Source organism: Lepidothrix coronata, unplaced genomic scaffold (assembly GCF_001604755.1).
Source record: "Lepidothrix coronata isolate B3197 unplaced genomic scaffold, Lepidothrix_coronata-1.0 Scaffold103, whole genome shotgun sequence".
NCBI classification, from domain to species: domain Eukaryota; kingdom Metazoa; phylum Chordata; class Aves; order Passeriformes; family Pipridae; genus Lepidothrix; species Lepidothrix coronata.
The window spans coordinates 1,517,640-1,542,980 of record NW_016690283.1 but is presented as its reverse complement, the minus strand read 5'-3'; the positions used below and the strand labels follow the sequence as shown (position 1 = coordinate 1,542,980).

The 25,341-nt window shown below is 46.6% G+C and overlaps 1 protein-coding gene and 1 long non-coding RNA gene across 2 annotated transcripts; one reads left to right on the top strand and one right to left on the bottom strand.

The window, feature by feature from the left end:
• Positions 1-3,158: 3,158 nt before the first annotated feature.
• Positions 3,159-9,004, bottom strand: INHBB (inhibin beta B subunit). Its single transcript, XM_017823586.1, has 2 exons — positions 8,602-9,004; positions 3,159-5,942 (listed from the first exon to the last, which is right to left on the bottom strand). Exons 1-2 carry the CDS (start codon positions 9,002-9,004, stop codon positions 5,167-5,169), a joined length of 1,179 nt encoding a protein of 392 aa, XP_017679075.1. The 3' UTR covers positions 3,159-5,166.
• Positions 9,005-10,087: 1,083 nt separating this feature from the next.
• LOC108501561 lies at positions 10,088-12,513 on the top strand. The gene is made up of 2 exons (XR_001876220.1): positions 10,088-11,280; positions 11,894-12,513. It is a non-coding gene; the product is annotated as an uncharacterized LOC108501561 (long non-coding RNA).
• The last annotated feature ends 12,828 nt before the right edge of the window (positions 12,514-25,341 follow it).

Here is a 25,341-nt window from a genome sequence, read left to right as displayed (position 1 = left end):
ACATTAAAGAACCTAAATCTGCTCCCACTTATTCTAGTACAAATCAGAAATAATTCCCCTGAAATCAATGAAGTTACCCAAATAAAATTGGCCCCTACTGTTACAAGCAGGCATGGAAATATAGCTTTTGGTTCACGGGTACTGACTGGGCAAGCAAATGAAAACTACTGGGTTATTTTGTACTGATGGCGATTGCTAATTCTTGGCCAAATTCCAATGTATCCACTGTATACCTTTATAAAAGGTATTTTTTACTCTTGTTCTGATCTGTCACCCGGCATATCTGGGTTTTGCTAGATCTTTTAGCTGCTGATTCTAAAGGAAAAAAAATAAATTTAGAAATACTGAGAATTGAGAGTGAGCTGGACCCAGTCAGGAATTCCAGAAAACCAGATTCAGGTGTGTCTTTAGTTATATTGGTGCTAGCCTGAATTACATCTGCAGACTTTAGGAGAGCTACTGCAGACTGACATCAGCATTAACTGAAACAGACTCTCCTCTTAGGGAGAAATTTGTATTTCTGATCCATTTTGCAAAATGTTCTTCTACTCTTCACAGTAGAAACCACTTCATACAAAAATTATCCTTATGAACAATTCATTCAGTGAGGGGTTTCCCTCTTCTCCCATGGCAGGGCGAGTGCAGCAATTCATTTCAGCTGCTGACTTCATCTCTCACAAGTAACAAAGCAAAGAAGGTGAGAGCTGGCAATTTTGGAGCAGGTGTCTATTATGTGTGGGAATAAGTGATGTATGCAGAGTTAATCCAACAAGTGCTCTGTCGCACCACATCGTGACAGTCACCCCATTCACACCATCCTCATTAACACCAGTGGGAGGTCCAGGCACTGGGACTGGGGTTTTGCCTATGTTAGAATATTTTAAAGGATGAAGAATTTCCAGCTCTAGAGATTGATTCTGTCACATGATAGAAGGCACTGATTTAGCATTTACAGAACCAAGTTCAAAGCCTCTCAGAGACGAGAGAGAGTCATCTAGTCTCCTTTGGGAGGGTGGGATATGGACCTGAGCCAGCTGGTTTTTGAGGTACAGTACCTAACCTGGCATAAGGCAGTGAAACTGGATGCTGAGTTTTATAGGGATGGGAATGACAGATGGGAAAATAAAACCCAAAATATTTGAAAAGCAGCCATCAAGTTTGGGCATCTCATTTTTCATTTTGCCTAATTTCAAAAATGCAGGAGGTGAAAGATGCAAAAAGAGGGATTCCTGCACCCCCCCGTAAAAAGCTGGCAAGAGCAGTAGCTTTGTCAGATCTCTGAAAAATCAAGCCCAAACTGTCTTAGATTGGTCCCATAAAATTAAAGGTGTTTTATTTCATTTTAGCCTTAGAAATCTGTGTGACAGGTTACTGTCAGCACCAGGACTCGAGAACACCTCACTGACTGCATAATGCCCAGAGCAGTGACTCCACGCTGCAGAAACATCCATGCATGCTCAGATTGATTTCTAGAGACTCACACCAAACAGAAGGACCTGGCAACCTGGACTATGATCCAACTGTTCCCACTCCCAGATGATGCCCTTCACACCATACTGATATCCAATGCTCTTGTGTTTCTGTTTCTGCCCCATAAACATCATGACTGTGGCTACAAATGTGGGAGCAGAGAAGGCAAGGGCAGGGGAAAAAAACTGTGAAAGACTTTTACCAAGAAACGAGTGCTTTCTGACAGCCTCCATGAAAGAGTTTAGGATCCTGAGCTTGCTTGTGGGCTTGCAGTGGGATGCAGAGCACAGCCCATTCCTGTCCCTCATTCCTGGCCTGCCCAAGCTCAAAGCATCCTGGCTGCCAGCAGTTCCTGTTCCCTGCAGGTCCAAATCCCACGCCGAGACACCCTCCTCTCCTCCTGGAAGAGCACAGGAGTCCCAGTGTCCAAAGAAGGGTTTGGCTTTGACCCCAGAAACCAAACACTTTCAATTAAGAACGAAACCTAACCAGACACAGCCTCCAGGGCCTTGCATTTCAATGGGCAAGATTTCTTAATATATGCCATTTTTTAAAGTGCAGCCCAGTCTTATTCATAATGATGGTGTCATATTAGGTCAAACACGCCTTCAGACTGAAAGGATGGGTATTTACACTGATTTCAAGGGGAATTCATTGTACTCATCAGTAGCACGGTCGACTCAAGAAACAAAGACCAGGGAGAAAGAAGGCTGCTAAGAGACAGAGCAGGAACAGTGAGTCGTGGCTTTGACAATGTGCAGCTCAAGGTGGTGAGAAAGCTATGAAATATTCAAAAAATTTGATCTGGAGGACAAAGTTCTGAGAAGCAGATTGTTGACACAGTCACAGCAAATTGCTCTTCCAGGTCTCCTGTTTAACCCCAGTGCCTGGCTCTGGGGAGAGCTGGGCAGAGCTACACCTGAATGTGAATCGTAACTAGAACCCATCATTAGTTGCATGATCTTGCTTCTTCAACACTTTTCGAGTCTCAGGGTCAGAGCTAAGATTTGCTAAGTCAACAGAAGTCCTTCTGTCAGCTTCAGCTGGCATTTGCTCAGGTCTCCAGGAGGAAGAATTTATCTGTGAAGATCAATTAAATCAATATCTGGATATATGTGCAGCTGACAAGAATTTCTATGAGTATTTGTCAACGTTTTTGGGGTTTGTTAGCAAAAGGGATATATTATACTATTAAAAAAAAACAAATACAAAAAACAACAAACCAACCTCTCCTTCAGGCCAGCTAATTTAAAAAAAAAAAAAAAAGGTAATCAAACTTAGCACCGAGCTTTTATTCCTGGAAGTGCTTTCCACATTATTTTTTTTACTTCTAAGCAGTCAGGGAATGACCCAGAGAAGAAGTTACATTCTTACACAGCAGGTGAACCAGGAACTTGCAGTAAATGACCTGCAGGTATGCGGAACAGCGCCGTTCCTGCGCCCAGAGCCCCTGCGCTGCTGCAGATAGAAAGAAGCAGATGCTTACATGTATAGACAGCAATAAAACTGGAGTGTAACATTTTTAGGATCGCAGCTGAGCTCTCAGACAAGGCTTTCTGCAATGACTAATACGACTACGGTCTAATGCGACAGTTCACCGTCTGCAGCCTAGTCAGTCCTGAAAGTAAGCAAGTTCCTCCAGATGTTACACACTGAAAAAAAAAAAAAGGAAAAAAAAAAAGCATATCCAGTTTTCAACCTTTTTTATTTATTTAAACTGTACACAAATGTAAAATACTTCAACAGCAAATCTAAGTGAAAATTGTTTGGTTTAAATTATTATGGAACAGAACCTAAAAGGAACTTTATTAAATAAACATAAAAATTGGATTTAAAGGATGCACATATTGTAATGTATTCTACAATAGTCACTTTTTTTTTTCACTCTACATTCCATGTGCGTATGGTATAGAAAAGACACTGAATAGAACAAACAGAATCCATTTTGTACCCTGAAACAATTGGTAGGCCTCGTGAGGGATTGCTCAGTATGACTACATGATATATGATGGCTTTGCCATCTCATAAAAATTATAACTAATATGTTGGCCTCTTTGGTTCCAAAATTTATGTATAATACATTTAACTGTATTCATTTTTTGCTGCTATAAAAATAACATTTTTTTTCAAATGGCAGTTTTTTGACTAATCATGCAACTAAATCAGTGCAAACATTAAAAGCAATCATTCGCTTTAAAAAAGAAGCAAAAGATTTAATTTCAAGTATAAAAAAATATAAAAAAGTCATATCATAAGTCCAGTTTTGTCTAGTATGGGTCAACACTTTAAATTGCATAGCTCATGCGGCACCTGTTTACCTAGATAGTGAGCAAAGATAAGTGCACTATCAAGTACCACTTTTCAAGGCATTGAAATTTGCAAGTGCTATTATACGTGCATTCAAGCAGTTTGCAAGTGCTATGCTGTATCATTATTTTCTGATCTTTATGGCCATCCTTGACACCTCCTGGTAAGGAAATTGAAAGCACTCTCCTCTCTCCTCCTTTCTAAGACTTGTAAAAATGTTCCTCGCCTGTTATTAAATGCACTGCATTTCTCAGAACGTCTCCACTCTGTCGCTGTCACTCCTCTTTAGGGTTCATTGGTTTAACCGTGGTGGCGATTGCTTGTTTGCTCGTCCCCCATGTGACGTAGCCTTGCCAAGTCCCCCATTGAAGAACACAGATTGCAACTTCGACTTTTTGTTCTTCAAACAGTGAGAGATGCCAACAGTCAACATAGTCCAGATACGGTATTGATTCCCTTTTCCAAGACACTGCAGGTGTAGCCAGCCACTGGTTGCTAGTGGGCAGTGAAAGCATCGGATCACGCCAGCCCAGCTTGTGACTTTGCAACGGCCAGGTGTTAGAAATACAGCAGTTGCTTACGTGTCTGTCTCCTTTTCTCTCTCCGATGGAACCACACAATTCCTTGCTGGAAGTGCTGTAGGAAGATGCGGGTATCTGTGATGTTTATGTTTAGATAAATTTAAGAGGAAGTGATCGCCTCCAAAGGCAGGTGTCCTGCAGCTTCCTGTTAGACCTAAGAGGTGACAGTCAACTTTTTCCTTTTTTTTCTTTTTTTTTTTTTTTTTTAATTTTCTAAGTTTGGTCATTTCGACACCTGCGTGCAAGAATACATTGTGTTCTCACAGTCCGTGCTTTTGCCTGAGCAAAGGGAGCTCATTTCGGTCTGGCTTCGCCAGCAGGCGGGGAAACAGCTGCTCAGCCGTTCACTCGTACTGGCAGGCATTTAGGTCCGTCGTCACTGGTCACTGACTTTCTGTGCTCATGTCCCTTTTCCGAGCTGCCTTGTGTGTGTGTGTGTGTGTCTGTGTGTGTGTGTGTCTGTGTGTGTTTGTGTCTGTGTGTGTGTCTGTGTGTATGAGCGCGTGTTTTGTGCGCGTGCCCACATTTCGTGTGTGTGTGTGTCTTTAAGATATTTCATAGCATTAACTTATAAGTGGTAGAATATATAAGTGTCCATGATCCACAAACTGCCACTGTCCTGACACCAAAGTGAAATGATTATTTTTTTTTTTTTTTTTTTTTTTTTTGTCAAACTTTTCCACAGTGACTTTCCAACACTGATGCCTGGATACACAGTGAAACTTCCTCCAACACCATCTTGTACGGGAATGTTTCTCTCTCTCTCTCCCCTCTCTCTCTCTCTCCCCCCCCAAAAACACACCTTAAATCAAGCACAACCACATTCTTCCACAATCATATTGGGAACGTCCCTTTTCACAATGTTGTATTCATCATCAAAGTACAGCATTGACATTGTGCTAAGTTTGGTTGGAATGCAACAGGAGTTCACGGTGCCCGGGTTCAGCCCCCGCATTCGGTACTGATTCACGACAGCGGTGTGAAAGGAGGAAGCCGACCCTGGGACACCAGCCAAGTAGGCCGGGCAGCTCCCTTCACAGTAATTCCCATAGTAACCTGATGGTGCTATGATCCAGTCATTCCACCCAATGAGTCTAAAGTCAATGTAAAACTGTTGCCTGCAACATAGATTGGTCCTGCCATCGCACTCCAGGCCTCTTTTCCGGATCCTGTGTTTGTTATCGGCGAGACGGGCTTGCACCACTAAAAAAGGCCGGTGGGATTCCTCCCCGGGGTCCACATAAATTGGCAGCACTGAATACTCTTCACAGCCCTCACATTGAACATCCAAGTTCAGTCTCCTTTCTCCTCTCTCAAACAGAGCCTGGATCGCCTCTGTCATGGGAAAAGTGTGCCAACCACTTCTTTTGAGATCAACTTTCTTTTCAACCACATTCCACTTGTTGCTAGTGTCCGGGTCTTGGAAATAGACTTTGACTCTTACTTTTCGCCTGCTGCCTTTCTCTAAGACATATGGAAGCAGCTTCAAGTAAAGCCACAGGCTGGCTTGAACGACAAACAAGTTCTGGTTCCCTTCATTCGAGATGAAGAAATAGAGGCGGACTCTAGATGAGGCCAGATCGTCTGCAAGATAAGGAGAGATCAGCAAGATTAAGTCAAAAAGGAAACATTAGCTTGTGTGCCTTTCTGGATTCAGGGACAACACTGGAGCACAGCAGATCAAGAGAATGGCAACGGGGCTGTGCCAGCCAGAAGGCATGCACTGCATCAAATAGCCCCAATTTGCAGTCAAAATTAATTGAAAAGGGGACTTCCCACAGCAACCTTCAGCATCGGGCTGTAGTCGGATGTGTCAGATCTCTCAAAGCTCTCCAGAATATGTTTTTTTTCCCAGCCAGCCAGCTTTAAAGATGCTACACCAGCACCTTGCAAAAGACCAGCACTAGGACTCTGCTATCTTGTCAGTTTGAGAATAGTTTTAACTTTCAGCTACCTGCCAATTCTCACGGGGAGAGCTCTTTCAATAATCACTGAAACACCAATGCCAAACCAGGGATTTTGTTTCGATTTGCACATATTCTCGCTGCGGTTTTAAAGGAAAGGATTCACGAGACAGAAGGGAAAATATTTCAGCAATGTGCCGGCTTGTCCAACATATCAAGCTAACCCCCACTAAATTCTGGTAGAATATCTGCTATTATTAATCATTTCAATCTCTGCCTTTTCTCCCCGAAATTATAAACTCCCATACGAAGAGAGGCAATGAAGCGGTTGTTCCCGCTGTAACGCTGTTATTGGCTGTTCTCAATTCGCTTTTCAGTAACACCAGAATTAAAGGAGAGAAATTGTCACAGAAAACCAAATGTCACCAAATGTCTGACATAACCCCTTATTTGTAAACAGAAGAGCCTGCTGCATGAAATGTTTCAGAAATACCAGTGGCCCTCCTGCAATTTTGTACTACAAGTCCTAACTAAATTTGGCGTAGGTGATAAATGTGCAAGCTGGCCTTTATGGCGGAGACTGTAATTCTGGTCCCTGAATCAAAGCATCCCAATCGCTATTTAAAATTATTGCTGGAAAGGCATTTTCTCATCTGCCCTTATCTGTTTTGCTTCCTTCTGTACAGAGCTAAATGTAGATTTTTCTTCCTTTTCTTTTCCCAAGAATCTGTAGCATTTTTGTCAATCTCTGAATGGGATTTTTTGCGTAGTCGCTGTCTTCATTTGTTACCCTAGATGCCTTTCAAATGTGTCTCCAGAGCCCATTCAGTACCTTGTAATAGTTCAGTGACAAAAATTTTCACTGTGTTTGTCTACGTTTTACATAAAGTCAATTTCGGAAGTGTTACAAAAGACAGCGATTGACTGAATACCAAATGGAAGTACAAGCCCACCCCAGATCTCCCAACAACAGCCTATTAAAAAATAATAACCCCCTAAATGTACGCTAAGAAAGCCTTTCGCGTGTTAGTAAATACACAACTTCTTCATAAACTGTGGTGGCAGTGACAGAAAAAGAACAGTACGGTGTTGCTGCACCGATCCACATCACTTGTGTTGTGTGAGATTGTGTGCGCTCATAAATTTTGTATGTGAATATAACAAGCATATGTATAATGCAACAGATCCCATAGATACTGTAAATGTATATGCTTTTGGTAAGTGGGAGGGTAGATAAAGAAGATGAGTGGGCAGCATACAGGATAGAAAGAGATTTATTTTGTGGACAAATGATACATAGATGCCACAGAAAGATAGAAAGAGAGAAAAATGAACTGAGCGACAGAGCGATGAAGGAAAGGAGAGATGGGCAGATAAATAGAAGAGAGGTAATTTGCAGAGTGATGGTGTTACAGCCAGATGTGCAAAGTTCACAGGGACAGTGGTTAAACTGCTGGAAAGCTATGCTGAAGGGATTCAGTGACACATAACTGCAATGGCTGGACAGGATTGAGATGGCTGGTACCAAGGGGATGGAGGGCACTGTTAGTAAACGGACTGACGGACAGAGAGGAGATAGATACACTTGGTAGGACCCTGCACACAGTGGACAAACAGACAAGGCCAACACTGCAAATAAAAGCTAAATAAATGAGAAATAAATAGAAAGGGAAGACGGCAAATGCAAGCCTTAATAGACAGATGCAGGCAGTGAAGCAGATGAACGTGCAGGGCAGACAGAGGAGGCAAGGGATGCAAGAGATGGAGTGGGACAGGTGGAGGAGGGACAGTGGGACACGCAGGGACCGAGACAAGCCCCCGTGCAGCTGGAAGGACCGCCGGAGGAGAGCCGGGGGCACGGAGGCTGCGGAGGGATGGAGGGACAAGCGAGGAGAGTTGCAGGGCACAACCCGGGGAGAATCCCGGGCACGGGGACACAAGCACGGAGGATGGGAAGGCACCGGCAGGGTCAGGGCGGGATGGTGCGGGGCAGAGGGGAGAGCGGATGAGGTGGAGGGCAAGCGGCTGAGCTCGGCAGCCAGGTGCCTGGAGCAGGCAGGACGACAGGCAGGACGACAGGCAGGGTACGCAGGGGACCAGGCAAGGGCGGTCGGGGAACTGCCAGGGGTCAGGCAGGCGGAAAGAGAAGGTGGGCAGGAGGACAGGCAGGGCGAGCGGGAGGACTGACAGGGGTCAAGCAGGGGGACTGACGGGGGTCGAGCAGGGGGAATGACAGACGGGGCGATGCAGGACAGGCGGGGAGCGCGGCAGGGCAGGGGCCGCGGCGGGTCGGGCAGGGGGACGCGGGCGGCGGGGGCGCGCGGCCGGGCGGCGCCCACCTGTCTCGGCGAAGCTGATGATCTCGGAGACCGGGTCGTGCGCCGGGGGCCCGGCGCTCGCCTGCCCGTCCAGGCTGGGGATCTCCACGCGGCCGTCCTCCCGCACCTTGCCGGCGTGCAGCTTGCGCAGCGCCGTGACCATGGCCGCCTTGGGCACGGCGTGCGTGATGTTGGGCCGGTCCCGCATCTGCAGCCGGCTCAGGATGTGCCTCTTCACCGCCTCCAGGAAATCCCCGTCCACCTTGCCCGGCTCCTCGGGCCGCCGGAAGCCGCAGGAGGTGCATGTGTCCTGCGGGGAGCCGCCGGCGGGGGCCGGCGGGGTCGGGGTGGCCGCGGCGCCCAGCAGGAGCAGCCCGCAGGCCAGCAGCGCGGCCAGCACCCCCCGGCGAGCCGCCCCGTCCATGGCGGAGGAGCGGGGGGCCGAGCTGGGGGCCGCCCCGGAGCGCCGCAGGGAGCCCGTCTGCAGGCAGCGCCGCTCCGAGCGCTCCGCGGCGCGGAGGGGGCGGTGGCAGCCAAGCTGGGGGGCCGCAACCGCTCCGCGCAGGGGGGGAGCCGCGGCGGAGGGAGGGGGCGCCCGGGGAAGCGGCGTGTGCCGCCGGGGAGGCGGAGGGGGGAGGCTGCACGCGCAGGCACCGAGGGCGAAGTTGGGGAGGGAGGGGGGGGCAGCAGGCTTGGCGTGCACGGAGAGCCCGGCTCCACGGGGGAGGGGGACGGCAGCAGGTGAGGGGGTGGCTGCGGAGCCCGGGGAGGAGGGAGGGGGAGCGGGGAGCGAGCCGGAGGTGCAAGGGGATCCGGGGAGCAGGGGAGAGGCGGCGCCGCGCTGCCCCGGTGCCCCGCGTCGCTTCAGAGGGGCATCCCCGGGCGCAGTCGCTCGTGGTCCATCGCTCGCTTCGGCAGGTCCGGGCGGGCCGCGGAGAGGAGCTCTCTAGTCCAGCGTCATTGAGGGGGGTCAGGGAGATAAACGAAGCAGATTTATATACAATCCAATTTATAGCCTGGAAGGAGGGGGGGGAGAAATGCCACTTGTACCCCCCCGCCCACTCCGCCCCCGCAGGACAATCCGTGGGTGCAGGTCTCTGAGCAGGTCGGCTCCGCGCCGCTCGGTTGTCCCCTTTCAGCGCCCACTGCTTCTCAACGTGCCATCAAAGTTGACCCGGAGCATAGCTGGGGAGGGAGTCGGGGGCGGCGGGGAGGGGGTGCGCGGCTGGCAGCTCCACTGTTGCGAGTCTTCTCCCCCCACCGCCCCGCTTATTATTAGCGAGGTGCTTTTATTTTTCAAAGCAGCGCGGAGGGTCCGGAGTCCGGCGCGGATGCGGCGGCGGCGCCCGGGGACCCCCGCCGCGGGCAGGGCACCGCACGCTGCGCGGCGCGGGGAAGCGGCGCGATCCCGGCGATCCCAGGAGAAGCTGCACGGATCCTCTCAGTCAGACCAGCTCTTCGGCTCGCTCCCTCGCTCGCTCTTTTTAAACAATATCTCCCTTGTTGGTGGTTTGGGTTTTATTATTATTATTGTTATTATTATTTTAAGTGTGATTTTTGTTGTTGCTGCTGCTGCTGCTCCAGTTAATCTGTCTCCCTCTCTGCGTCTTTTTGATCTTTCGCTCGCCTTGTGCTGGCTTGAACGCTGTGTTTTGTTTTGTTTGGGGTTTTTTGTTTTGTTTGGATTTTTGGTTTTTGTTTTTGTTTTTCTTTTTTAACGCGTCTGATGTTCCCTCTCCGATCCGCAGTGAAAGGTCTCCGGGAAGCTGCTTGCTCCTCGCTTATCTTCCTCTGATCTTCTCCTTCTAATTTTTCCCCCTGCAAAATCACGACATTGTGGCACTTTCTACTGAAACTTTTATACAGGAGTTAAAACCACGTGGGAACTCCAACCTATAACAGAGACGCCATGGGTTCCTCACTATTTAGGAGATTAAGTTAAGTCTTTTGCCCCCTGGGCTATTACAGTAACTTCCTGATGTGGAAATATTAACTATGCTGTTTCTTTAACTCCCCCCGTCCCCTCCCTCCCTCCCGGTTCCTGCAAACACACCCACCGCACACCGGCTCGCGTCCCTGTCCCGTCGTCCGGCAGGACTGACGGACAGACGGATCGCGAGCGGCGGCAGCTCCGGCCCCCCTCCCGCCCCGGCCGGGAGATGGATACCCCCCTCTTCCCCCCACCCCCCGCGGTGTTCCTTGCCTTTTAAGCACTTGAAAGAAGAAGTCATTAGAAAGTTTACCGTCGGGTTGGCTTTGCGACGGGGCGGGTTTCTGTTTGTTTGTTTGAATGGGCCGAGTAATCGGGGCGGGTGCCGGGGACTGTGTGTATTTTCCGTGGGGCAGGAGGGACGCGGAGCCTGGCGGAGGCAGCGATGGGGCGGGAGGGGGGGGGCCAGGGCGGCGGCCGAGGGGAGCCGGGAGAGGAAATAACGGGACAGCCGCGCTCCCGCAGCCGTGGATAGGAGCCGCCGGGAGCGATGGCCCTGCCCGCGCCCGGGGAGCGGGTTTTCCTCCGCTCCTTCCCAGGGCAGCCCCGGGGGGCTCCGAGGTGAAGGAGCTGTGACACTCCCTCGCAGAGGTCAGGAGAGATTCTCACCCGGCTCCCCCCAGCAGCCCAGCCCGGGGGCGAGCGGCCAGGGACGGGAGGCCGAGGCTGGGGAGAGAAGACCGCTGCACACGGGCGGCCGCGGCACCGAGGTGTGTCAGCGATCCGCGCCCCCCGCCCCGCTCCGTGCCCCGGGGCGGGGCCGCGCAGCCCCCGCGGGGTCGCGCCTCACCTGCGCGGGGCCCGCGCGCCGCCGCCGCCGCCGCCGGGGAAGCCTGGGCCGAGAGCGCCCCCTCTGGGCCGCGCGGGGCAGCGGCGGCGGGGCCGGGCGGGGTCACCGTGCCGGGACCGGGGCAGCGGGATAGGAGAGGGCAGGAGAGGCGACAGCGGGACAAGGGGACAGCGGGAGACGGGGCAGCGGGATAAGGGGACAACGGAATAAGGGGACAATGGAATAAGGGGATAGCGGGGTAGGGGACAGCAGGATAAGGGGGCAGCGGGATGGGAGGGAAGCGGGATAAGGGGCAGCCGGCACCACGGGCAGGGGCCGGGTCGAAGCGCGGAGGACCGGGAGGTGGGAAGGTTTCGGCAGGCCCGGCCGGGTGTCGAGTTCCGCAGAGGCGGGGGCTGGAGCCCGAGCTCTGCTCTGGGCGAAGGAGCACCTTGAGCTGAGCCTCCCTCGGCCCCTGGCGGGCCCGGGGCCGCCAGCCGTTCTAATCGCATTTACTTTTTTCTTTCTCCCTTTTTTTTTTTTTTTTTTTTTAGCAGGGAAAAATCTACCTTCAAGAGTGAAAGCAATTCTCGAGCCCCTCATCTTTGTCACCGAGCCAGATTGGTGTTTTTCAAGGGATGGATGCAGGACACACAAATTTCAAGCACAACAGCAAAGAAGTCCCTTCTCATTTCATTTTGTAGAAGAAAAGAATGAAACTTCTCATATCTCCTTGGACTGCACACGCGAGAGCACTGTTAGTTGTCACTCACACAAGCAACTCAGGAGCGCAAAGAGGGTCAACTGGAGAATCAGCTCATTGCTGTGACTTAAGAATAGAAGGGACAAGTGCTGTTCTCATCATAAATATTTTCTTTCTTGTTCTGTACTGCAAAAAGAAAGACAATTAATGCTGTGCTTCAGAGTCACAATTGCAATCCCAATCTTATTGTTCATGTTGGGTTTAATATAACCAAAGTCTAATTGCATATACAGCTTTGTAAATCCTCAGCATCATTGGAGCTACCCTGGTGGGAGATCAGAATTAGGTACAGTATTTCCTCCCTGTCAGTAACAGGTTTTGAATGGAAAACCTGGAATGTAAAAAAAGAAATAATGCTAAAAATCCAATCACTCTGACATCCTGTGAGCTAATAAGAGCACGTGAATGCAACAAGCTTAGTACTTCACAGTAATTAATTTGACAGCAAAGAGCTAACAAGAAAACAACAGGCAGAGCAGTGATGACTGGTTCGTAGAGGTCACTGTCAAACAAGAAATAGGTGCAAACACAGTCCCTCTCCCTTTGGAAACAACTATTTCATTGCCCCAATGAGAATGAAATGCCAAAGAGCGAAAATATCATGGGTTTAGTGGGGATATCAAATCTGAGAAGGTATTTCTAGTAGTAAAACAAGGTAGAGGTTTTCTTTTTTACATATGGTGATTTTTAATCATCCCTGTTACTCACTGCAGTGGCATGTTCTGGCTTTTGCTTCCCCCCCCCCCCTTCTTGGTTAGCCAAAGCCATTTTGCATATTCAAATACTGGGGAGACTTATCTTCTCTCACAATTACTAGCAAACTAATACACTAATAATCTTTATTGTTATTTAAAGTGTGTCCAACACAGCATTCTGGAGGCATTCAGGACTCTCTCTGACTTCCTCCTGAAGAAGAACTTAATCAAACCTCAGATGCTTTCAGGCAGAAGAGCCTTCAGGGAGAGCAAACAGGGTTAACAGAAAGCAGTGTGCCATCTGATTTCTAATCTTGCTCAGGGAGCATGGCCTATTGATTGAGCCATAAAGCTCTGTTAATTTTAAAATATCCTCAGCTTTCAGTTCTTTCCCTTGGGCATAAACTTGTTGCTTACACATAGTGGCTTAACTATCAGGGAAAGGGTAGCTTCATCCTCCCCCTCTCTGCTCTCCTCCCCTCCTCCCCTCTATTCTGTTTGTTCTGAGCTCATCTGCGTGAGGATACATTTTCACACACACCTTCTCAAACCGGCTGCTATTCATCTGATTCAGGGTCATGCTTTTCCATACATTAAATGCAGGGGAAAACTGGGAAGGAAATGGCTGGGATTTGTGCTTGACGGGCAAGCACACGATTAGCCAGGGAGCCCTGCTGTGAGAAAGTACTGCGTCGGAGGGTATTTTCTGTGGAATCATCAAGTCTCATGACTGGAATCTGATGTTTATAAAAAGCTACTAGTATAATGAAAACAGTATACACTAAGATCCTCAGCCAGTGGGAATCGGCATGTTTCAGAGACATCAAACCGCTACAGAATCACAGAGCGGGTAAGGTTGGAAAGGACAACCTGTGGGGTCATCTGATCCAACCTCCCTGCTCAAGCAGGGTCTTCCCAGCTATAATTCTTCCTTTATAACCTAGATATTTGCTTATGCACATTTTCTGGTGGATGCAGAAGTCACACTTTTGGAGAGGCCAGTTAGTGCACCCCTGCACCTTCCTGAGTTGGTGGGAAGCTCTGGAAACTGAGCAGACAGTGATGGCACAAGGCAGCTCCCTCACTGTTCTGTGTTTCCATGATGCCCTCAGCGGGACCACAAGTAATTTACATTAGCAAAGGATCTAGACCCTTACCTATTGCTAAAGCACCTTTTATGCTCTTAAACCATTAATAATATCTATTAGGTAACTCTACTAATCCCTTTGAGGAAGGATTTTCTTCACTGTACTGGTGGCTGAACTGAATAAAAGCTTCACGTATAAGAGGCCTGGTTTGCACTAGAAATGCTTCTCCTTTGATAACCAGCAAATACAAGTTTTCCTAGCACAAGCATCTTTTTCTGCAAGCGTTTCCCAAATAAAATAGGCTATACTGGCAAAAGCACTTTTTTTTTTTGCTCATATAGCTGCATCTATATGGGGGATTTTTGCACGTAGTGAAACGCAATCTGTTTTAAATGGCACTTCAGAAGAGCATTGCTATCCCACAGAAGTTTCAAGGCTAGACCTTGAAGTGTATACTTCTGCCTCATATCTGAAAGAGCTTTTTACAAGGTGGCCATTGTCATCTTTCAGGAAATATAGAGAAACTGAGACACAGTTACCCGGGCAGGCTGGGAACGTTGTGCTCTATCTGGAATTTGTATTCATTACATTCTTTAGCTTCAGATGAAATTTTGTATCTGTAATCAGGCTCATTCCTCACTACACAAAATTACTTCTTAAATGACTGTGACAGAAACAGTGGCTGTTTCAAAAGCACCGTAATTCTGTAAAAAGGAAAGTCCTATTGAAAATCAAATAGGTAAATGCCATTCTAAATTACTTAGATGTTTTCTGAACTGGCAGAGGTAGACCTAACTCATGAAAAAACCCCACTAAGAGGTTAATCTGGCTCCTTTGCTCCTGCCCATGCTTCTTTAACTGAAAACTGTCTGTTAACACAGATTTGCTCTCGCTAAAAAAAAGGGCCCTACTCTGAAGAGCACTTGGAAAAAGAGGGTTTATCAGACAGAAACAAAGGACCTGACCAAACTGGGAACTCCTCATCTAAAGCAGCTACTACAAGAATCTGGAAGATGAGTCACAGAGAAGTAAAAGAGCCCATAACAAGTTTTGAAGAGCACCTATTGAATGCCAGCTCTCAGCACAAGTGTCAGACAGGATGGGGGCATGGGGAAGACAGCAGGACAGGGTTGCAGGGATATACTCACAGCCTCAGCCTCCTGCTCCCACTGCACCTGCTTCAACACAGCTGTTGTCCCGCTCCCTTCAGCTCAGCTACCTTGTGTTGTTTCATGGGCAACATGTTGGCCAGTTGATCTTCAATGACCCCTCCATGCTCTGGGAAGGTTTGCAGCCAAGCTCCCAGGCTCGCTGTGGGGAATGAAGCGCAGGTGGATCTCGTGCCCCGACGCAATGGGTCAGGTACCTCGCCTCAGGCAGGTCTCCACACAAAGCAGCGTGCCCTTTGACAAAGGGGTTGAGTTCAGTGATCTGCTTCAACTTCCAAAGCAAAGGGACCAAACACCATCAGGTGGATACCCCATGTGATATTCAAAAGCTATCCACTGCTTGTTGACGGCCCAGAAGTGTTCTTGTTTTCCTCACCCAGTCTGTCCTCTGCAGTCCAAAGCCGTAGCCTTATAACCAGGCAGTGACTTCCTCTGAAGTTGCTTGTATTGACCTAAATAGGTTGGGGCGGGTGAGGACACATAGAGAACATGAAAAAGCTGTGCTGGTTGCCCAACAAAGAAGTGTCTGCTTTGTGGTGAGCACTTTTAACATATAAGCACTTTTAACATACTGTTAAAGAACATGATTTTCATGTTTGTTTAAGTTCACACCAAAAGGTTTGCAAAGTAGCAAAGTGGGTAAAAATAAAATCTGCATTTAAGTGGTAAACAAAATAGTTAAAACTTGACTTCTTGTGACTTGAACAGTACTTACTGAGGCAATGTGTTTAGAAGTCCAGAGGTGCATTTCTTCTGTATATCCACCTGTGATTGATCTATCTACTAGATCTAGAAAATGAACATTAGGATGGAGCAATGTGAAAATCAGCTGTCCTGAGAAAAGTAGTGATTATCAGGGAGTGGTGACAAGATGGAGAGGTTTCCCTCCGATTTTAAATGGAGGTCAGAAGCAGAAAAATGGCTGGTACATTTACAATGCTATGAGAGAAATGGAGTACAGAAGCTTGAGTCATCTCATGATTAGCAGTCAGTAGCACTTGATGAGTACCTGGACATAAGCTACCTTCTCTTTTCTACAAGTGTCTACACTTACTGCCTGTGGGACAAGCTGCAGCCAGAAGACCTGTGCTTAAGCCTGAATTTCTTCCTCTTCATCCCATTTGCACTAGCAGTAAGTTGAGGATGACAGCATTCAATCCTCTGTAAGTTGCTTTGAAATGAAGAAAAGCAGCATACAGGAATTCATCTCTTGCACAGAGCTTGACACAAACGGCATGGCCTTGGTGCTGTATATCAAAAGTAATTTTCAATCTGTTTATGCTTAAATCGCCCAGTTTTGTTTCCATGAATCTTATTACATTAAACCAAGACTGTTGTTCCATTTGGCTGTTTGCACAAGAACATCAGAGTGAGATTTGAAAGATGATTGTGATATGGTTGACTGATGCACTCACTGCTAGGGCCAGGAGCAAGGGCCTCCTGTAATGGCACCGAAGTCCCCTAGTTCAAGCAAGGAGGATCTTCCACTGGGGCAGAACAGTAGCACTGTCAGTTAGTGGAGCTGAGAGCTGGCCCAGATGATTCACAGTCTGCTCAGTGCTATTTAGCCATTGCAGCCATTTGCTTCTCAGGCATTAGCTATGAGCAAGGTCCTCTGCTACCACCCATTGCTGATGTTTCAGTACTACTAAATCATATGGGAGGGCTGTTAATAAAAATTTCTGAATCACCCTCTGCCCTGCTCAGTATCTATCAGTTAAAAGTTGGCACTTGAATAACTTGAATATGTTGTGGGATTAAAATAAAATGGATCGCAGACTCTGTACGACGTGGGTCTGAAATCTGCCATTTCTTCCAAAACACCTGAAAAAGCACTTACACCGTGACAGCTTTTCACTCTCCAGGTTACAAGCAGGTCTTCTTGTTCTGTTATTTCCCTGCCACGATCTCCTCAGAAGTGTGGCAGTTTATTAACAAGGAATAACCCTGAAACTTCTCCACAGCCCTTTGCCATATCTGAGTAAAAGTCTTGCCCCTACAATGTTTATTACTTTGAGGTTGAGATCCTGACTGAGAATATTATTACAAATAAATCAAATTATATGGAAATATTACTGTGAAATATACTGGTACAAGGATAAGAAAACAAACCACTAGTTCAGAGACAGCAAGAACATGGATCATGTTCAGCAGACATTGGGTCTACCAAACCTGCACAGGTACTGAAGCATTAGGAGGGTGCAGAGCTACAACAGGAAAGCACGTTGTTCTAGGTTTTTTTGCTTAAAAGATGAGAGAGAGGGCCTAGGGGAGGGGAACGCATGAAAAAGAAAAGGATGAACTTTTTTTTGGCTACTCCAGATGGGGTTTTCCTCTGTTTAAATGCTGAAGGACAGAAAGATTTTAAATTAAAATCTTAATAAATATAGCCCTGAGGCTAGTAACATTATTACATCCAAGATGATTACAGCAACCAAGCCACAAAATATATATATATTTATTTGAAGCATAATAAGCCTCAGTATTTAGTTAGAAGAAGGCTAGGCAGCTGACTTCCAAACTAGTGAATTTTCCAGTCCACCCTACCAAAGGAATAAACCAACATAGCACATAGTTTGCAGAACTTGGTTTAATTTCTGAACAAGATAACATTATCACTGCTTAAACTTTATGTATATATATATGTATAAAAATTACTGTTTCTCAGATCATGTGCATGGGAGTCGGCAGGAAGAACACCAAGTTTGCAATGGGAGACATGGATATTTAACGAGCTTCATTTTGAAAGAGCAATCTAGGTCCCCAAGCCTGCTGAAGTGAGACCTGTTTTCCTTAAGACATTTGCCTTTTTCAGTTGATCCTAGTCTCAATACAAGATTCTGCACTCTACTTGTTTGTGTAAAGGGTTGGGGTCCTTTTTAATTATGGCCTTTTTTTAATAAAGGATACAGGGAAAATATGGGATACAAAGAAAAGAATACAAGCTGATAAAGATGATTAAATCATAGAGTGACTGCAGAGTGGGTCATGAAGTGTTATAATCCCCAACTCCCCTCTGCTTTCTGCCTCAATGTGTTAATGCATCACACTTTAGTACAGTGACACTTTCAGCCCTAGGTGGAAATTCACACATGATGAAGAGGTGGAGGAGGATTTCCAGATGGTCAGACCTCAGGGAGTGCGAAAAGGTGGGGGGAGGAAGGGAGAAACTGCTGAAAGGAATCGGACTTTGGTCACATCAGTAATTTCCAGCTGAAAATGGAATATTAAAAAACCCCACCCAAATCTCAAAAAACAATCACTAAGGATCCCATACTGGAGCCAGGTGCGTTCAGGTTTGGACATTATGCATGATAAATCCCCACCAATGCTGGTTGTGAAAGATCCCCTGGAAATATTGGTTTATTTGTGTGCAATGGAAAGGTGTGAGCTTCATTTCCTTGGCCAAATTTTGACACTGGTACTAAAGCATACTGCTGCAGACCCAATTAGTTGTTTTATTCTCCACAATTCCTATTTACTAGAGGTTATTGTAAAATGGTAGTTGCTCTGAATTGTACACAAATTTTCACTCCATCAGAGGCTGTATTTGGCTGCTGCATCCCTTGGGACATTCTTCTATAGAGCCACCTCTACAAGAACAGCGAAGGGCACTGAGACAGAGAAAATGCAAAGCTTGCAGCCAGTTGGTCCCATCACACCCCAAAACAGGCCCCACTTTCCCTTTAGGGGAGCATAAGGCAGCAGCTGCTATCAGACAGCTGGACTTCCCTAAGACGACCTCATTTACTGTGGTCTTTCAGGGGAAATGGGAAGGTAGTCACGGTCCAGAGTTTGAGGGGTCTGGTCCTTCAGGGTGAGAGGTGCTAGGGCTGTATAAAGAATTAGCAATAGACAGTATTTTGTACAGCCACAGCTTTTTCCAGATGTCAGGGTTAGGGAAACTTTAGGATAATCAGTTATTCAGGTATCACAGTACCCCTATATTGTGTGGGTGTGTTAAAGAAAGTCTCTTCATAATGACATAAAAAATGAACCTTAGGTATGATGGCTCAGACTGCCTTTCTAAGGGCTCTTGTTTCATTTTCTGCGGTGTTCCTTGGGTCAGAGGCATTTCCCCTACCACAAAATGGGCACTCAAGATGCCGATGGTGTGCAGTCACAATGGAAAGGAATATTTTGTTTAATATCATCAGTATGATTGCATGCTATTAAGTGTATTTCCTGGATAGCAACTAAGTAAATTGACCACAGCATGATGAACTACTTGAACAAATATCATGAGAAATAAGGCTGTCGCACAAATTTCACTTTGGGGAAACATTTGTTGTATGTCCACTCCCTGTCACTCCCAGTACAAGCCATGTTGTGCGTGCAGGTCAGGACAAAGCTCAAGGAGACAGAAGACACTCCTTTGCCTTATTCAACTTCTGCTAGCGCAACTTCAAATTTGTAAAATGTGTGGTTTTGAATGATGTTGAATTCCTCCCCTCATTAATTGATTTTCTATGTTAAAATTACTTGTGTCACAGCCAAAATGCAAAGAAACCCTGAGCATCTGATGTGGTAGTGACTGCCATGATGATATATTCAAGATGCCCAGGTGCTTGTCACTGGCTTTAGCGGCAAACCAAAGGCCTCCGAGCCTTGTAAATCCTGCAGCATCCATCTCGGACTTCAGTCCCTTACAATGACTGGATGAACATCTCTGACTTTCTTCCCTAAGGACTCAGTGCAGCAGGTGTTTTCAGTCTGCCCACCTTCCAGATCAGGTGTCCAAAAATGCAGCAATAAATATAATTTTTTTCTTCCCTTTTTCTAAAAGAGCTCAAGGTGGGTGGAGGATATGGGCGTAGGCTATTTTTATTCATACCTTAATTTAGTCAGTAGTCCAACAGTTCATGAAGAAGAGCTGGGCTCAGTCTTCTTCCCTGCCTGACAGGAGTCCCAGAGAGCATGAGAGGCAGATCAGGTCTTCTCATAAGGAGCAGGCTATGGGGTGATGCTGGGACAGGAGCACTCCCCAAGCCTCTAGTTGAGTCAGAGCATGACCAAAGGGAACATGAACCCACAACTCTTTAAATAAACAGTTCAGAGAGCCACAAGCCAGACCTACCTTCTTCCCACCCTGCTAGCCAAAACATTTGGAACTGCCCAATTCACAAGACCATCTTCAAGAGGACAGAGGTAGTCCCCTCCCTGGCATGAAGCATACCCTGGTAAGTGCACTCTGCTGGGAGAGGAGACATCCACATTGCCTGGGGCAGAAGGGAATTGAGCCATGTGAAATTCCCCATGTTCGGCACTATCCTTTTGAGTGCTGAGCGTAGTGTATACAAAACACTGCTGTGCTGCCAAACACCCTGCCTTTCCCTTGCAAAAACGGACCCACGCTGTGTTCCTGGAAGAAAGCCAAGAGAAAGCCTAAATTGTGAAGCCCAAGGGATTCTCAGCCCCCAAGCAAGGTAGATTTGAGAGGCTATGTTGCCTGTTGCTTGCTCAGGCAGTGGAGCAGCCTCTTGGTTTTAGTGGCTGCCATTTTGAGGTAGAGCATGGCCCAGGAAGCATCACTATGAAAGGCAAAGATCTGGAGTTTGCAGTGGCTGCCAGGACTAGCATTGCTGCACTGCACAGAAAGACCTTTTCTAAGTCTGCTTCCCCCAGACCAAAATATCACTGTCACTGCCATGCTAGCAGTCCACAAAGCAACAGCAGAGGCAGCTCCCCCAGGGTCCGAACCACTCCACAAAAAGGGCTGTACAGATCCAGGTCTGCCCACAGAGCAGGCATCACAGGAGAGCAGAGAGATCACTAGAAAGTTGCCAAGTGACTCTCTCCCCTCTCTAATCAACAAGACACAAACTGGCAGGATTAAGCCTGTATCGAAATTACTCCTGCTGTAACTTATTTTCTGGTAGCAAGGCTGACGTTTGTTTAACAGTAGCTGTTAAAGAACAACGAAAGAATATAGGGATAAGTAAGGGTGGATTTAGACAAGGCAAACCATTAAGTGTATATATTAAGACTTGAAAGTAACCAAGTGATTGACAGCTGTCAATGAAGACAGTTCTTACAGCAGAAGTGGAAGAGCTGAACAAATAGAACAGTAAATTGATAGAAGCAGAGTATTTGCCCATAGCATGACTGACGCTGTGAACGATTACAGGTATGTAACAAGGAAGGAGTAAACAGGTTCCCATCCCCATGGCTCGGATGTTTTGTTGTTTAGCAGAGACCACCTGGTGCACATCAGAGAAGATTTCATCTTCTCACTATGGACTTCCAGGCTTTAGAGGTTATACTATAGTTTGGGGCTTCTAACACAAAAACCCATGCAAAAGGCTTCCTAGCAGGAAATTCCTAGCTCCTTTATCTGGGAAGCCAAAATTAAGTCTTGCTAAGACACCTTTCCTACCCTCACCCCTTGGATTATCTCCCAAAACAAGAGGAACCGCAAAGGAGCCTGTGACGACAGAAAGGGAGAATCTGCCAGCAGCAGCAGAGGGAAGCAGGGGTTGCTCTGTGCGTGCATCACTTGCTGCAGCCTGTCTGGGGTGATGGTGCTGTCAGCAGGAAAGGGTTACCAGGAGAGGTGGGGCTGCAGAGCTTTTCACCTTTCACTTCCCTAGCTTTTACACAGCTAGGAACAGGCTGCAAGTCCATTCCCATTTCTGAGTTCATCGACTTTTTTAACTCCAAGTCCTGGGTTTTGGGTTTATTTTTTTTTAGGAAGAAAGAAAGAAAAAGTAAAGCACACATCCTTTTGTCGTAGACTTGCATTTCAAATACTCCAAACCTCTCTAATACCTTAGACTTTACACAATTTTTGTCTTATGGGGAAGACTGTTTCCCTGGAATCTATATCCCAATTTCTTTCCAAAAAAGAAGAGCAAAAGATAAGTTTTAACTTGGTGTTGATGCAATATTCACCCCACCCAGAACCAACTTTGAAAGCTCATGTAAAAAACATGAAGAGTAATTTTTACTTAGCTCTTGTTATGAACAATTCAGAGATAAGAAACAAGGCAAGACACGTCTCAGCTGCAAGTGTGAACATGATCTCAACACTGCAACATTTTCCTTGCCTGGCTAGAGATGGGTTGGCAGCATGAGGTATATGAAGGTAGGTTACAGGTGACAAGAATGTAAAAAGCCTATTATTAAACTAGGTGTAAGCAGTCTTGGAACTTCATTAGGGACAGAGAACTCAGCCCTGGACATTGCACCTGCTTGATTATTCACTATTAAACAAATGCTGTAAACTTAGCTTCAAGTTGGAAAGGATTCAGGTGCAGCTCTTCCTGCCCTCTGACTGGGCAGCGGGTGGAAAACAGTGTGTGTCATGGACAAACTCCATGTGCTTTCCTCTTTCAGGAGAGAAGCAAAGTCTTCATCACAAGTTTTCACCAGGTGCAGAGGACAAGTCATTTGCTGTCCTCCAACTACAATTCTAGAAGGGGAGCGAACAGCAAGTGTGTTAAAGGTGTGTTTAAGCACTGACCTATTTTTGTTCATCTGCCATGGGAGAGACATGTGGAAACATTGTGGTTTGATGGATTTGATTAAAAATATGCTAATGAATAAAGAAAATTAAGTGGATCCCTTGGGCTCCTGGCAAGCTGCCAAGACAGACACTGGGACCACCAACAGGGGATCCTTATGCTTCAGCTTTTGCAATCCTTCAGATTCCTGCTGTGAAGGATGGTGACCCAGCGGAAATGGGGCTTAAAGTTGAGTGGTTTGCATGTCCTGCCTACACTCCTCTCCAAATGCCACAGTATTTTAAAATCTATGCCCCAGGTGCTGGAATCAGCATGCATAAGAATATCTTTCTTTTCATTGAAAAAAGTACTTCTGCCATCATTGTTGAAGAAAGCAAGCTTGCAAATGTGAAGCAAGAGTACTCAAAATGCTTGGAAACAAAAAGACTGTGAAAGAGAACTCCAAGTTCATTTTCTAAATCAAGTTCATTATTTCTAAACCAAATGCAGTTTTGGAGGCCTGACTTATGGTTTTTCAAGCTCCTGAGGCAAAGCTGCAAATGTGGCCTTTATTCCCACGCAGGAAAAGCTCTGCCTGCCCTCCCCCTTCCATACTGTTCAGGGAGGGAAAGAGGAAAAAAAAGAGGTAAATCAAAACAACAAGCAGGCAGTGTTACCTCTGCTCCACAAGTGTTTACTGCACTATTGTCATCATTCAGATGGATTTACTCAAAGTATCACATAAGAAAGCTCTAACCTGGCTGCAGGAATAGGTGAATCACAAACTCTGCTGCTATTCTTCAGATAGGAAGCAGTTTTGATTAGCAGAGTCTGAATCGTCCAGCTCTCCTAGTGCTCATAATCCTTCCGTGAATAGTTGTTCTTCCCACAGTGTGATTCATTCTCTGTTGTCCTGCAGTCTTCAGAGCTGGAATGGGGCAGCCAACCATAGCTGGGGATGCGAGTGCCTGTCACCCAGTGGCCCTGCTCAGCACCTGATTGGAGCACAGTCACCAGGAGTGAAAGGAAAGAAGGGCTCATGTTTCATTAAGGTGCCTGAACCCAAGTAGAACCAGGAATATCTGAAACCTTTAAGCAGGCCTATACAGAAATGAAAACAGAGACCCCAGAGTGAAAGAGATTCTTCCATACCCATGACCAGACAAACACCTAGTCCACCCTGCAGGCATTTTTTCAGCAACCTAGTACGTTTTGGTTTTCATAGCACCAGCTTCCAAGCAGAAAACAGCTTTAACTTCTGGTTTCTGAAGCCTGTCGCTCCTGGAAAGGATTCTTTTGTCAGGGAGGTCTGTGTCTGACCAGGACCATCTCTCTCATGTTCTCAGCAGCCTTTCTAAAACTGAAGAGCCAAACATTTAGGGGTAAAACTGTCAGATTTCTTGGGCAATATTACCATGATGGTTTTCATTTAGAAGCAAGAAAGAATTTGGCTATTTTTTCATATAATTACTCCTTCCCCCAGTCCACAGTTGTTTTCCTTGTTTACAGGTATAGAATTGTAATGCCATCATTTTGTGGGGAGTAATCATGTTACAGAGCACTCTTAGAGACCACAGGTTGAAACACTCATCCAAACAGTAGGTTCAGTTTGTTGTATGTGTTTTCCTTTTTAAAACAAAAACAGAGCACTATTAAACAGTAGGGAGTAACTTTCCTTGTCTCTCCATGCTACATGTGTGCACAAGTTTGTCCTTGAATTCTGGTATTTGACCTATGAAGCCAACATGCATAAAACCTCCGATAGCCTGAACACTAGACTTTAAAAACAAACTCTATAAACTCTGATTATATCAAAAACATGATTCTGCCTCAAAGCCAAGTAACAAAGCTCATTGAAGGGAACTTACCGTAAACTCTGGAGATTAATCAGCTTTGTCAGGAAGGCAAGTGCAGAGCATATGATCCCAGTCTCACCTCAACATTTTACTTCCAAACCCCTTTGGAGTTACAATGCTTAAGGGGCCATTTGCTGGTATATTCCCAGTAGATCCTATTCCCATAACAGACACTGAGTAGTTTGGGGGTGGGGAGGAAAGACTGAGGGCTGCAGGGGGGAAGGGGAGAAATCTCTGCCCCGCCCCCAAATTAAGCCTTTATATTTCAAAGAAAGCCCAGCATCTGTAGTCACCCTTAGAAACAAAATGTTTTGTGAAGTACTCTACAGTCTCATAGAACAATAAGTATTCTTTCTGGCATGCAAATCAGTGCTCAGTGAGCAGAACAAACTTACACTTGCAATGCAAACTGGTTTAATGCCATAGAAAACGTAAATCCACCATCCTCATGAGAAACTGGGTGTTCTGCTGCACAGAAGAATGTTTAGGCAAGATTTAACATTAGCATTTGCATGCAAAAGGAAAATTTAAATTTAGAACAAGGTCTCATACTGCATGAGAGAATCACACAGCAGAGCAACAAAACCAGAATAATTTAGCTAGTGTGGATTTCTACATGTAAGTCAGGTGGCAGATAAATAGTAGTGACTTGTATGCTCGTCTGAGCATGTTCAACAGCCCCTCTCCGTGGTAGAGCTTCTAACTCCTAAATCCACAAGATGGAGCCAGCAGTTCTCAGGAAGAGCTGACTGTGCCATCCCAAGAACTGTCAGAGCACTTAGCTCACAGAACTACACTAAAGTGTTCTAGTTGGGGCACAACACAGGCAAGCACGAAGGCAGAAGTCAAGCAATCATTCTCCAGCTTCATCCCGCTGCATCTAAAGGCAAGCCTGTTCCTTACAAACATCCACAGAGTATCTGAAGAAAAAGGTGCCATTCTGGGCTTTGAGTACAGCTATATAACACAGCTGAGCTCAGACCCCTCTC

Coding starts and splice junctions, on each gene's coding strand:
- INHBB (XM_017823586.1), bottom strand. CDS start 9,004: ATGGACGGGGCGGCTCGCCGGGGGGTGCTGGCCGCGCTGCTGGCCTGC. Junction 5,943..8,601: donor CATCAGCTTCGCCGAGACAG/GTGGGCGCCGCC, acceptor CTTATCTTGCAG/ACGATCTGGCCTCATCTAGA.